Below are 13,879 nucleotides of genomic sequence, written 5' to 3'. Positions count from 1 at the left end.
ATATAAGCGTTGGACGGCATCGTCATTATTTTTCTATTGCTCCCGACATAGATACTAGCCTCCAAATCAAGTCCAAGGAGCCCCCTCAAGAGATATCTTTGACACTAATCGCACTTATTGGTTGCCACCGAGCTGTGTGACAGCCTGGCCCATCTCCTCATCGTTGTAGATACGGAATCCCTTCTCCTTGGTGACACTGGCCAGCTGGACATTCTTGGAATCAAGCTTCTCCTCCATGACCTGCTTCAGCGTCTTGAGGACCAAGGTCTCAGCCTCTGCTAGAGTCAAAGACCGATGGTATTCATTCTGCAGCTCCGCCTGCGCGCCTTCGCTTCCCGAACCGATGGCCTTGGCGTCATACCGGTAGAATGTACCGGATGGTTCAGCGTGGTATCTAACAAAAAGACGAGTCAGTAAATATATCAGACAAAAGCAAACCACATATCTTACAGTTGGGGCCCATCCTCATCATAACCCGCGATTAACAGTGCAACACCAAACGGTCTACTCATGACACTCTCCTCATCGTCACCGCTCTCACCGAATCGAAGAGCCAAATCGCAAATTGCCTGCGTTGTACTCTCGACCCGCAGAGGCTCGGCATAGTGGAAGGCGTGATTTTGGCATTCGACGCGGGCGTGTTCAACCAGGTTGCGGGCATCGGCCTGCAGACCGGACATGGCACAGCCGATGTGCTGATCAATTTCGACAATCTTCTCGACGGACGACGCTTCGAGCAATGTGGATGTGACGCGCTTCTCAACACCGAGGATCACACCTTCGGAGGTTGCTACCTAGATGACTGTTAGAAAGACAGTTCCATATTCGCATTATCCTTGGCTTTGCGCTCCGATAACAGTACGAAGATCGCTCGTTGTGATTTGAGGCCTTCCGTGGAATGGTATAACAAAGAGGAATTGTGTGGTATGACATACTCCGATGGCGGTGGAGCCTAGTTTGATAGCTTCAAGAGAGTATTCGACCTGGAACAAACGACCTTCGGGAGAGAAGGTGCTGCGGAGGAAACATTGTCAGGCTGCAGATCTATCTGAGGATGCAGATTAAATTCGGAGAACGTACTTGATTCCACGGTCTATCCAAAGCTGTTAGTTGATTCGCGGTGAGGGGAGACCCAGATGAAGCTTACCATATTCTGATCGTGCAATGAACATATTGGATTATCTGATGGGATAGAGGAAACTTGTCAAAAAGAAGGATCAATGAAGCAATATAGAATCACGATGGAGGAAAGAATCAGTTGGGAAGGGAAGAGGAGCAGAGGTGGGTGTCTGAGTGAAGCTCGGGAAGGGAAGCTCTCGACGTACGCAAGAGGTGAGGTGCCTGGTTACTGCCTTTATGCCTGAGGCAGAATATTATGCCCAAGCCAAAGTGGAGTTGTTTGGATACTTGCATCTTCTCCCCATATACATTGGTTCTGTTATTTTTGTTGCTAATTCTTCGATTTCGCGCCTTGAAATCTCCTATGCTGCATGATTTACTCGTCGCCCTCGCGGGATTATGTCTGCCAATGACCGCGCCGCGTATATGAGCGCTCCACGACCCCGCGCCGTCTCCAATCGCGTCGATTCCGAAACTCGCGGACCGTCGCCGCTACAAACTGAGAACAAGGATCCTTTGCGCCACAGCTCCTCGAGTCAAAAACACAGAGTACCCCGGGATCAGAAGAGCATGCCGGAGAAGCGCTCAGAACGGATAGTGATTACATCACGGGAAAAGGCAGTGCGAAGGAACCCTGCGAACCCTGTTAAGGAATCAATTAGTGCAGCCAACAGAGGCGATTGGGATAAGACTCGGCCTAGGAAACTTGTGCAACTTGATGACGCAAATCCCAGTGCCCGAACTGGGGAGAAGGACCCAGCTGATTGTGAATGATCCCTGCGCCGCAGTTTGTTGTGGATTGCAGATTTACTGACCTTGACTTTTCCTTCACAGCACCATGGAATCCCAAAGCATCATTGGTTCCTCACTCGACAGCTCCCCTCGCATGTCGTGTATCAGTTCCCCCTCTAGCTTCGACGGTTCCGCAGGCCCTTCATCCTCGGCCACTCCGAGAGCTCTCGCCCGATGCCCAGGAAGCAGCGATCCTGGAGGACTTGTTGTTCGTGTTCATGGGATTCGAAGGTCAATATGTCCACTACGCTAGCTCATACGACCCATCAATCGAGAAAGACCGCCTCACGGGCCCAGTCTTCCAGATAGCCCCGGGGCTGGATCCCACCCTTCGTGATCTCATCCAGTCCATGTTGAAAATGGCAACACACTACAGTGCCATGGAGGCATTTGTCGAAATCCAAAGCCGCGCCGAGTGTGGTGCTGTTAGTCACTCACTGTGCGCATCTATTCGAAAGCTCCTGAAAGATTACCTGATCCTTATCGCCCAGCTGGAAGGCCAGTTGCTGAACAATCCTACATTTACCTTACACCTTCTTCATCTCCACACAATGCCCACCAGTCAATGTCTGTCTCAATTATATTCAATGGGCCAGGAACTGTTGCTCAAAAATGGCCTTCTGGACGAAGAGCTCGAGGAGTCGATTGACGACTTCGATGAGGATGTTGACAATATTCTTGAACAACTCAAAGAAGGGGGAGACCTAGTACCAGGGTCTCTGGCCCGCAAGAAGATGTGCAAAGGAGGCAATATTCTCGGACTCTTGACGGCACGTCTGGCTTCATTCTCAGGGGATCCAACCACCAAGACCCTGCTTCAGACATTATTGCGTGACGCCAGTAGGCCATACATGACTATGTTGAATGAATGGTTACACCACGGCGGTATCAAGGATCCCCATGCCGAGTTCCTGGTCAAAGAACAAAAGTGGATCAAGCGCGAGAAACTCGAGGAGGATTACACGGACGAATATTGGGAGAAGCGTTACACAATTCGAGAACATGAGGTTCCACCTCAATTGAAGAGTGTGCAGGATAAAGTCCTGCTGGCTGGAAAGTATCTTAACGTGGTCCGTGAATGTGGTGGTGTCGACGTCAGCAAAGAGGTCAAAGATGTCCCCAAAACGCTCGATGATCCACGCTTCCTAGACAATGTCAATTCCGCCTACACTTACGCCAACGCTTCCTTGTTGAACCTTCTTGTCACGAAAAACTCCCTCACAACTCGATTCCGCTCCCTAAAACATTATTTCTTCCTAGATCGCTCCGATTTCTTTTCCTACTTCCTTGAACTTGGTGCTTCCGAGCTACGAAAGCCGGCGCGTGCGGTCAACGAGGGCAAGCTCCAATCACTATTAGATATTGTCCTTCGACAGCCTGGCAGTGTTGCAGCACTGGATCCGTTCAAGGAAGATGTTAAGGTGCGAATGAACAAGATTGGCCTCACGAAATGGCTGATGCAAGTCGTGAATGTCTCCGGAGTTAATCAAGAGGGGACCGAGGCGGAGAAGCAACAAGTCTCTGCTGCCCATTCTGCCGACGAGGACAAAGATATTCTTGGATTCGATGCGCTTGAGCTGGACTATTCGGTTCCATTCCCTCTGTCACTCGTCATTAGCCGCAAAACCGTTCTACGGTACCAACTTATTTTCCGCCATCTTCTATCACTACGCCATCTTGAGACGTTGCTAGTCACGTCCTGGGCAGACCAGAATAAGACCACCAGCTGGCGGCATAAATCCTCCGATCGACGGCTTGAAATATGGAAACGGCGAGCGTGGAACCTGCGCGCGAAGATGTTGGTGTTTGTCCAGCAGCTGTTGTACTTCTGTACAGCTGAGGTCATTGAACCCAATTGGGTGGGTCTGATGGATCGTGTCAACAGCGTCCACGCCGATGCGTCGGAGGTGGAGGAAAATGATATGAAGCAGGTCAACCGGACGGTTGATGAGCTGATGCAAGATCATGTGGATTTCTTGGATACATGTTTGAAGGAGTGCATGCTTACACAGGCTAAACTGTTGAAGGTTCGTTTCTCTACACTAGCGGTGGTTTTCATACTAATAACTATATAGATCCATTCGAAACTGGTGACTTGCTGCACCATGTTTGCTTCCTGGACAGCAGCATCACTTTCACGAGCCTTGGCTTCAGCTGATCCCGACTTGGCTGGAGGCAAAGTCCCTGGGGCAGATGCCAGAGGATATGATCCAACTCGGATTGGAAAACTCGAGGACACACTGAAACGATACGAGGACCATTTCTCGCGCCATCTCCGGATTTTAATGGACAGGTGAGTAACATTCACATTCACATTCCTTGGTTATGTGCTCTAACATGACTATACAGCTTAAATTACTTCGCCGCAACGGAGAGTGTAGTGCTCCTGAAGCTTGCACACTCCCTGACCTCCATTAGCCGAGAGGAGAGCAAAGAGGATTGAAAGCTTGCAATCCCTTGCTCTGTGTCTTTTACACACTGATATCGTTATCAACACAATCAACCCACAATGGAGATGCGGCCGGATACTCTGGCTATGGGTAAGCGCTTCAGACCCATGACGTCTGCTGCCACGTGGAACTCGGTGAATGCCGAGACATATGACACGGATTTCGGATTTTGGATTGTCTCAGGCCGCATTGAGCGATTCACTGGACCTTCCGACAAGGGTGCCACCTCCCACAAGCCTGTGGGGCCGTGGATATCCGTCAGATTATTGTACCTAAATCCATGAACCGAGTCATTTCAGACATCGGAATTAATGATAATACGAGTAGCATAGCGAAATGAAACCAGATTAACAATGTGTTTATATATAGCCCTGAAAAAGAACCGGAACGCGAATTCTTCGGGATCGCGTCAGCCAATTTCTCACGTCAGCCGCATTCGGCCATAAACACCTCCCTCTATTTAACTTCAAATCTCTATAGTTGAAAATCAAACTCCTCTAAATATCTCCACAGACACTGTATATCATACAAACACCACAAACATGCCAATAACCCTCTCCAACCCCTTCCACGCCCAAGACCGTCTAACTCTGACCCTCAGCGCCGCAGCGCTCCTCGTCTCAACCCTCATCCTCCCCGCCGCGTATCGTGACTACAAAATCTTCAAATCCTACGGCCCGGGCGGGGTCCCGAATAACGCGGTAGGATGGGTTCTCGTGCGCGCGCTGTTCCAGCCATTCGGGCGCGAGATGGTCAGCACGGACCAGTATGTGAAGCGCATTGCGGCAGCCGAGGGTCATGGGAAGGGTAATGAAGGGTTTTTATCCTTGACTAAGGAACAGTTTCGGGAGGAGAGACCTGTTGTTGGACCGCATGTTGTACCGCAGCGGCAGATAACGCAGTTGCCGGATGAGGCTGTTATGGAGGTGTGTATTGCTTGTTTTGGGAAAGAGAAGGCGGAAAGAAGGCGGAAAGAGGACTAGAATGAAGAACCATTTAACTGATTTTCATAGAAATTCCGAACTGCATTTACAGCATTCGGACATCGGAATCACCATCTCACGAAATTCCAGAAATCGAATCTGGAACGACATGCCGATGGGCTCTTTGTTGCGGATCATATTCCCGTTTCTGGGATTGCGGAAACTATGAAGCGGGAGATTGCGCATATTCATTCGGGAAATGATCATTCTGTTCATATGGTCCTTGCACCGGCTGATTGTATGGGTTTTCTTCTGTTTGTTGTGTGATGGTTGTTAACGTTCACTAGGTATCAAGGTTATTGTGGCTGGTTGGGGACAGCGTCATGCTTTCTCGGGTACACGTGCGATGACATTTCTTTCGCTGGGTACGAGACCTGATATTCCGGCGGAGTATGTTTTGATCTATGCGCCACGGACGGAGGCGGAGATTGAGACGGTTATGCAGATTGTTTCGGCTAGTGTTCAGTTTACGACGGGGAGGGAGGATGTGCGGTAGGTCAAGGTTCTTTGTACTGACATTAAAGGTAGTGTTTATGGTGAGTTCATCTGGTGTAATCTTTGTTCCTTGTATATCTAGCTTTATATACCCCACTCTTCGATTAATAGAAATTTCTGCTGTTTATATGAGCAATGGTAACGACAATACTTTCTGTCCTAGAGAACAAGGATATATTCTGCTGTGGGATACTGTAGGTATGAAATAATGCCTGGCTTCTCTCTATATATCCTCACTTAGGCCTAACAGTGTTGTTTTACTACCTTTCCCACATCTCATTTCTATCCTAACTTAACTCCTGATGGCCCTCTTGTGATTTCTCAATATATAACTATGCTGCAAAAAGGCTAAATCTGATATTGACCTCTCCACTTTTGCAAACATATAAAGAGGGTTTCTTTGCTTCTATATTCAATATGCTCAAAACTAACCATTCGAGCAAATGCTGAGAAGACTGTGAAGGAATAGTACGGTGTCCATGGATATCCTGGTAGATACATATTTGTCATGGGCTAATATATACTTTGATAGTGGGTTTCATGTTTCTTCACCGACGAATTTTGCCGATCGTTAGGATGTTGAGCAAATATCCTAAACAGTGCCTACGTAAGTATATAGTGCGCGTATAGCGGGACCACGGGAGTGGTCCGTATTCGGTAAATAGGTCACAAGGATACTTTTTTTTTCGTACGTATCATTGCAATAAGTCGGTGTGTATATGGAGAAGCTGAAAAGTAATAAACGTATACGGAGAATGCCGTCCAATATAAAATATAAAGAGATCTAAAAAGTCCCCTAATGAAAAAAAGGTTGGGTGGTCCCCTTACCCGCGATACGAACCATGGCGCTGGGTTTTGGGGACGGGTAAGCCCTGTCGAAATCCCGACAGTATGGATCATATATTTTCTTTTGCTTCATATCGGGGGAAACTTGCCTTGTAAATTAACTGTTCGAGTATGAGTATTGGTATAAATACCAGATCCTTTGCATTTGCTTGCATTTGCTTGCATTTAAAATATAGAGTGGGACTATCTCCTCGGAGAATTGAGAAACAGATGCAGGTATCAGCTGAGTTGGGAATAATTTCAAAGGCGTTTTTTCGGTGGATTCTAAGACCGGAGTGGATACTGGCATTAACATCTTGTAATATCGCATACTTCGTACTATGTACCTTCTCCCAAAGGTGATATCCACATTCACGCGGGATACCTTTCCCGCTGCCCGCCCTATGCAAGGCAAACCTCCGTAAGGCAAACAAGGGATCTAGAAAAGAGGGGTTCCTTCTGTATCACTTTGGAAGCCGGAGGATTAGAAACCCCCGTGTGAAGTCTCCATGTCCACTCGGAGGCTTGAAACGGAAAACTCTCCAGACAAGCGGTGAGTGAGCGAAGTCAGAGGGGGAAATAAAACCCAAAATGAAAACCCACAAAATCCCGAGGGAATGGATGCCCCAACGAGGATGTTGCTGATCCTGTCCGTACAACCCCACTCAAGTTGAGGGGCTGCTGGAGACATTGTGGTGAGACCGGAAGCCACTTGGCATAGTACTGCATGCGCATTGGACGAGACCGACTTTACGCTGGGCGAGGGGATTGGAAACTGGTACCGAGAGCTGTTCGGTGGGTTGCTTTTTGGTTTTTCATTGTTTCAAGTGACAGCGGGAACCGGGTGATCCCTTTCCATGCCTTTGGAATCGGTCATGCAGGGCTCATTTGGCCCGTACAACATACATACGCAAGGGTTGGAGTAAATGCCAACCCGGCCTTTTTCCCCTTCTCCATCATGACCAATTTTTCAATTCTTCTTCTTTTTTTTTTGTATGGGGTTTCCACGTCACACAGCGGGTGCCTTGTCATCGTTTCAACCTCATGGCAAAATGCTGCATAGCTCACTTGATGGGGTTTTCTTTCATTCTTCACCGAGACCTTGTTACATCATTGTTCGCTGGTAACCCCCTAGACACTCGGGGGATCATGAAGAACAGCCGGAGGTTGCGATTCAATTTTCTGTAGACTTTAACCGATCACAGTCGGGAAATTACCATGTTTAGCCTTGAAGCGATTCTTTGACGGGGGAAGATCCCAGTCAGGGTCAGCGTGGCCGGATTCGTACTCGATCCACACCGTCGGGCGCCCTTGGACCCTCGAAGGAAGTAGGTACTATGCGAGACGGCGAACCGTGCATTGGTTGAACTGCACCGCCGAATTTCAAGGTTTGTTAGCTTGGCTTTAAGCAGCGGAAATGAGTATCTATTTTGATACTTACCCATTCTGGTGTCAATCGTCCGGAATTATTCGTGAACCACTCTTCGGCTACTCAACTGACCCGCATTTTTGCTTTCTTCAAGCCCTGGTTGAGGTAACAGTGTTCCAGAGTAGAAACAAGAGCCTCCTGGAGGAGTGTCTCAGGCCATCTTGGGTAGTCCCGCTAGCAAGGATGTGAGGGAGGGTTTCGGAGTTGACCCCAAGGAAACACATGAACGATCCGGGAGTTGGCAGAGTCCGCATTGATCGCATTTGGTTACCACCCACCCAGGCCCCATCCGTGCCAAATCTTCAACCGTTAAACACCCGTGTCTTCAACAATCGATTCCTGTATCCAGTGTGGTCTTGGAACGAGGCATTCCATTGGGTGGACCGTTTGGCCTTCCCCGTTCGTACATTTTAGTACGTCCTTTGTATAATTGAAAGCCCCTCCATACAGCCTTCGCCAACAGACGCCCAAGGGCAACTGATCCTCACGCGAGCGGCCATCTTCTCCGAGGGTGCCGCTGACGTCTTCAGGCGGCACCCGATCGCTCCCACGAAACTCTTAGCACATGAAATTCCACTCCTTTTCGGATATTGTGATCTGAAGCAAGATCTTGGTCTCGGAGAATTCAACCCCGCCCAGCCCAGACAAATCAGGGTATACCAGCTCAGATTTTCCCCTTCGTCCACAACACCACTTGATTCAGGATGACAATGGCGTATGTTGGTTCTCCCCGGTGTTCTTTCGGGCCAAGGGCAACTGACGTTGATGGCCGCCAGGAGTCCAGATTCACAAACGATAGAATTAGACCGTGAGTATCTCGATACGGTCACAGTTCAGGGCCGTGAGTTTCAGAAATATTCGATCGACCATCGTACGTACTTTGGACCGGTCGATGAGGTAAGATTTCCAGGATTTCATCGTTGTCCTCTCACTGACAGCTGGACCAGGAAGAAGCGCAACGACTCGAAGACCTGCAACAAGTTTTCCAAAGAATTTTCGATAATCGTCTGATCTTTCCACCGATCCGTCGACTGGAAAGAGTTCTCGACTGTGGGCATGGAGCCGCATCTTGGGCCGTCGATGTTGCTGAGCAGTATCCTCATTGCGAAGTAAGAAGTCCCCTTGATTGCGCCCGACAACATCCTAACGTTCGGTGGTTCATAGGTCATCGGCGTAGACATTGCCCCTCACATGAGTCCAGATGATATGCCTGACAACCTATGGCTCCAGGTAAGTCAACCCGTCTCATATTAATACGGGGGATGGTGTGGTTTAGAGCATGAGAAGGCCGTAACGCTGCCTTTGACCCATGCCTTGTGCTTTGGAACCTTTCTTTGATCCGCCAATTTGAACAACACTTCTATTAAGGTGTGTAACCTCCTGAAAACAGTCGCTAACGCGTGCTGAATAGGTCGATGACTTGAACCGCCGTTTCACCTTTCCTGAAAACCATTTCGATCTTGTCCACTCTAGGCTCCTTGCGACCGGCATTAACCGATCCCGATGGCCATCCTATCTTCGCGACATAGTCAGGTGCGAATCCACCACAGCAAGTTGACCTTGCCGTCACTCCAAGAAGCAGGAGTATTCAACCTGAATTCCATGACTAACATAGTGGTCGTCAAGGGCACTGAAGCCAGGAGGTTGGGTCCAAATGGTGGAAATATACTTCAATGCGCAATCTGACAATGGCTCACTCACTGATGAGCATGCCCTGAGGAGGTGGAGCACACAATACCTGCGTGCTTTGGAGGACAGGAAAGATCTCCGGATCGGATCGAAGCTGAGAACTCTCATGGCCGAGGCGGGGTTTGTTGAGGTGGATACGAAGATGATTCCTCTTCCTCTGTCTGCGTGGTCGACAGGTCGGTCTTTGGCTGCTCAACAAAACGGATGAGACTGATTGATTCAATGCAGACCAACGGATGCGAGATATCGGCCGATGCAGTCGTGAAAACATGCAGCAACTCCTCCGATCACTCGCACTATATCCATTGACCCAACGCTTGCATATGTCCCCGGACAATTTCAATTCTTTGGTGGACCAAGCACAGCAAGAGGCGGCAGACCCCGCACTGAAGGCATATTTCCCACTGTAGGAATCGTTCCAATCTGAAACCGAGACACAAAGGCTGACTAAATAGATATGTGTGCATTGGCAGAAAGCCATGAAGGCATTGATCTGGAAAAATCGGCAGGCATGATGGCTCGTTAAGGGCAACCTCTTGCGGGGAGGAAAGAGCTTACAAGACAACTGGGCCAGGCCAGTTTTCGATGCCACCCCTTCCTAATTCCACATCCAGAATATTGTACAGGTTTTGTTCTGCACTTTGCATCCCATTTGCATAGACATATCGCATTAGCGGAAAGATGGTTAGTCGAATGAGTTTTTTTGGTTGCGGCAGTTCTTTTCCTTCTACCGTCTGTAACGCAATGGGGATCCGTATCGATAACCGTCGCTGTATTTTTGCTGGGGTTCACTGAGACCCGGGAGTCTTGGTGTGATTCATCGAGAGAGGACTGCATAGTCGCACAAAGAACGAGTGGGACTCAATGGCGATTGGGTTGAGAGAATGCCCATAGCTCACCGTGCGCATCACTGCTTCGGCAGAAGCCAGCAACGCCCACGCGCAGCCCAAATGCATCGAGTCTCGGCTTTGAAGAGCCCGGTATCCACTTGAGATGGGTCGCTGTTGAGTTACTACCAATCGTGGTGGGAAAGCGAAGGTGTTTTCAATGAAACTCGGCATCGAGGCATCGAGGCATCGCTGTCACTGCCTAGGGTAAGTTGGTTTTAGTTGACTGCTGGATAAAATGGTATTGAAACGAAGCAGAGGGGTGTCAAGAGCAGAAGACTTGGAGGTGCAGATTAAGCTGTTGAGATCGTGCCCAGTGCACGATACCCGACACCGTTGGCGCCCGATCCGACCATACCCTTTAGAGAAGGATATTTTCGACTCCATCATGCTCCAAGATTCACCTCATCGCTTGTGTAGCATCACGAAATGACAAAAGATGGGGAAGATCGATGAAGATGAAACCGGGGGGACTTACCGAACTAACGGGACAGGGAACCGCGGATTTTCAGGAACACATGATCTACACTATGTGATCTCAGAAACTGTACGCTTTGACTGTCCTCGCCAATACCAGCCGTTAAGAATGTTCATACCGGCTTGACAACTTCAAACTTAGCAGCTTCGCGCCTACACGCCTCACATCTTCAGAGCGGACCCGTCTCGTAGCGAGAGTGATAGCCCCAACCGGCGGCGAGCTTCCCCCAAGCCTCAATGAACAACTACAGCCTCTATTACAGGCTAAGAAATGCCCGATCTCGTTCACGAGGGTCTTACCGGTACTCCCAATGCGGCAGGAGTCTTGCACATGTGATAATCAATACACTTTTCACTGTGTTTCCAGTACGGATTTGGTACCCAATCACAACTTCCAAATCACCAAGATTTTACACGAGCAGAGTTACAGATCGGGATCTAACTAGCGCGATCCTCTTGTCGATCTGTCGATTTGCTTGTCCCTTACTCGGGAAGAGGTCATACCGTCTCTCGGCGTCCTATTAGAGTTCCTCCTGGAATGCCCCTGGGTGAAAGAGCCGCTAGCCCGAGGAGTTAGGCTATATTGATTGCTGAAAGAGCCACAGGAGCTCGAAACACATAAGCTTCACGCTACCTTGCCCGTACTCTTCTTTATGGGTGTGTTGGAAAGCGGTTCGGAGATGACAATTGGGCACAGACCCCGAGAGCCGGCCCCATACAACATACCTATCATGCCCAGTGATTGCTCTCCAGGGGCCTCGAGGAAGAACTCACTAGACAGCTCGTGGTTTCGATTAGCACTCACTGAGCACGGAAGATTGATGCTTGGGAAGCCTCTAATGTTTTTCTACAGGTAAACATTGCCGAATACTTTTGCCACAAACAATCTCCAATTCTTTCGTCTTCCATGTACGGAGTACCTGAGGACAGACTGTCTCTATTCTCAATAATACTTGGCCCCCAACTTCAAATATGTTTCGTGACCTTTGTAGAATATACAGAGCAGAATATTAGCGTAGAGCTAGCGAAGAGGAAGATAGTTACGCAGCCTTAACTCCCGATCTAGACGCGTTGGTGCCTGAAATGTAAGGCAATAGGGTCTACCCAATCGGGGAAAGCGGGGAGGAAAAAAAGTTGGCGCGGATTTTCATTTGAGCTCTGGAACAGTCGCCAATTCTTTTTCCTTGCGATTAAGTCACCACCAACAAGATGCCTTCAACACACAATAAGGAGAAGGCCTGGGATACGGATGATATCGATAAGTGGAGAGTAAGTCAACAACTGTTCTCTGTTTTTTTTTCACGATTGAAAAATCCTTACTGACTGATCCTCGCAACAGATCGAAGAATTCAAACCCGAACACAATGCCGCGGGCAGTTTCGCCGAAGAGTCGTCTTTCATGACACTCTTCCCCAAATACCGTGAACAGTACCTGAAGGAAGCATGGCCGGTGATCACACGAGCTCTGGAGAAGCAGGGCATTGCCTGCACACTGGATTTGGTTGAGGGTAGCATGACAGTGAAGACGACGCGGAAGACCTACGACCCAGCAGCGATTATGAAAGCTCGTGATCTGATCAAGCTGCTTGCACGAAGCGTACCGGTGACACAAGCGATGAAGATTCTCGAAGACGGTGTGGCATGCGACGTGATCAAGATCCGCAACCAAGTGCGGAACAAAGAGCGATTTGTGAAGCGACGACAGCGCATTCTCGGCCCCAACGGTTCAACACTCAAAGCACTCGAACTGCTTACCAGCACATACATCCTGGTGCAGGGTAACACAGTGGCTGTGATGGGTCCATTCAAGGGACTGAAGGAGGTGCGACGAATTATCGATGACTGCATGGCAAACATTCACCCTATCTACCACATCAAGGAGTTGATGATCAAGCGCGAGCTCGCCAAGGACCCGACGCTGGCGGAAGAGTCCTGGGACCGGTTCCTGCCTAACTTCAAGAAGCGCACGCTGTCCAAGCGCCACGTGCCGTTCAAGGTCACCGACAAGGAGAAGAAGGTCTACACACCATTCCCTCCTGCGCCGGAGAAGAGCAAGGTCGATTTGCAGATCGAGTCTGGAGAGTACTTCTTGTCAAAGGAGGCCAAGGAGCGTGTTCACAAGGAGGAGGTTGTCGAGCGACAGCGCATCAAGCGGGACGAGAAGATGCGCGAGCGCGAGAAGGATTTCATTGCGCCCGAGGAGGCGTTGCCGGCCGATCTCGAGGAAAAGTTGAAGAAAAAGGAGAAGAAGGAGAAGAAAGAAAAGAAAGAGAAGAAGGAAAAGAAGGAAAAGAGCAAGCGGAAACGCGAGGCCGAGGAGGACGTCGATGCCGACGAGGCTGCCGAGCGCAAAGAGAAGAAGAAAAAGAAGAAGAGCAAGTCCAAGGACGCTTCTTCCGATGGGGAATGATCTGCTCTTTGATTGTGGTATCGGTATCTTGTATCGGAATTGGCGCTTATGGCAGTGCATAGGTCTGGCGTTTAAATGTCTTGTCTCCTGGTTCTCCGTTGCAACGTTGCAACCCGTGTACGCCCCAAGCTGGTGTGTACATTTACAAAAAATATTGTTCAATACCAAGAAATGATCTTCTTTTTTCAAATCTCGCCAGTCTGAGTGAAGAAATTCTGTAAAAAGGCCCTGCTTGATGTTGAGGGCTCCGAGGACTACTGACATGTCTGCCTCTCATATACCTCTCTCAAACCTATGGCTCGTCACTTTTGTATTTCTATCAA

The 13,879-nt window shown here is 49.1% G+C and overlaps 5 protein-coding genes across 5 annotated transcripts; 4 read left to right on the top strand and 1 right to left on the bottom strand.

Moving 5' to 3' along the window:
• Nucleotides 1–114: 114 nt before the first annotated feature.
• On the bottom strand, nucleotides 115–1,172 carry pup2 (proteasome core particle subunit alpha 5; the record flags this gene model as incomplete). The annotated part of the gene is made up of 5 exons (XM_040792844.1): nucleotides 115–394; nucleotides 451–794; nucleotides 936–1,014; nucleotides 1,081–1,093; nucleotides 1,148–1,172. The coding sequence occupies 5 exons, from the start codon at nucleotides 1,170–1,172 to the stop codon at nucleotides 115–117; spliced, it is 741 nt and encodes a 246-aa protein (XP_040644811.1).
• A 346-nt stretch (nucleotides 1,173–1,518) lies between these two features.
• Nucleotides 1,519–4,354, top strand: PGRI_051300 (gamma-tubulin-complex subunit SPC97; the record flags this gene model as incomplete). The annotated part of the gene is made up of 4 exons (XM_040792843.1): nucleotides 1,519–1,885; nucleotides 1,954–3,938; nucleotides 3,987–4,204; nucleotides 4,261–4,354. The coding sequence occupies 4 exons, from the start codon at nucleotides 1,519–1,521 to the stop codon at nucleotides 4,352–4,354; spliced, it is 2,664 nt and encodes an 887-aa protein (XP_040644810.1).
• A 66-nt stretch (nucleotides 4,355–4,420) lies between these two features.
• On the top strand, nucleotides 4,421–5,840 carry PGRI_051290 (uncharacterized protein; the record flags this gene model as incomplete). The annotated part of the gene is made up of 4 exons (XM_040792842.1): nucleotides 4,421–4,580; nucleotides 4,842–5,287; nucleotides 5,375–5,582; nucleotides 5,632–5,840. The coding sequence occupies 4 exons, from the start codon at nucleotides 4,421–4,423 to the stop codon at nucleotides 5,838–5,840; spliced, it is 1,023 nt and encodes a 340-aa protein (XP_040644809.1).
• A 2,957-nt stretch (nucleotides 5,841–8,797) lies between these two features.
• Nucleotides 8,798–10,192, top strand: PGRI_051280 (class I SAM-dependent methyltransferase; the record flags this gene model as incomplete). The annotated part of the gene is made up of 7 exons (XM_040792841.1): nucleotides 8,798–8,808; nucleotides 8,870–8,990; nucleotides 9,041–9,202; nucleotides 9,258–9,323; nucleotides 9,505–9,626; nucleotides 9,720–9,958; nucleotides 10,011–10,192. The coding sequence occupies 7 exons, from the start codon at nucleotides 8,798–8,800 to the stop codon at nucleotides 10,190–10,192; spliced, it is 903 nt and encodes a 300-aa protein (XP_040644808.1).
• Nucleotides 10,193–12,355: 2,163 nt separating this feature from the next.
• PGRI_051270 (KRR1 small subunit processome component) lies at nucleotides 12,356–13,556 on the top strand (the record flags this gene model as incomplete). The annotated part of the gene is made up of 2 exons (XM_040792840.1): nucleotides 12,356–12,415; nucleotides 12,486–13,556. 2 exons carry the CDS (start codon nucleotides 12,356–12,358, stop codon nucleotides 13,554–13,556), a joined length of 1,131 nt encoding a protein of 376 aa, XP_040644807.1.
• Between the last annotated feature and the right edge of the window lie 323 nt (nucleotides 13,557–13,879).

The sequence above is a fragment of the Penicillium griseofulvum genome (genome assembly GCF_001561935.1).
Source record: "Penicillium griseofulvum strain PG3 chromosome Unknown contig_84, whole genome shotgun sequence".
Lineage (NCBI taxonomy): Eukaryota > Fungi > Ascomycota > Eurotiomycetes > Eurotiales > Aspergillaceae > Penicillium > Penicillium griseofulvum.
Note: the sequence above shows the minus strand (reverse complement) of the source record. Positions and strands in the feature narration are given on the sequence as shown.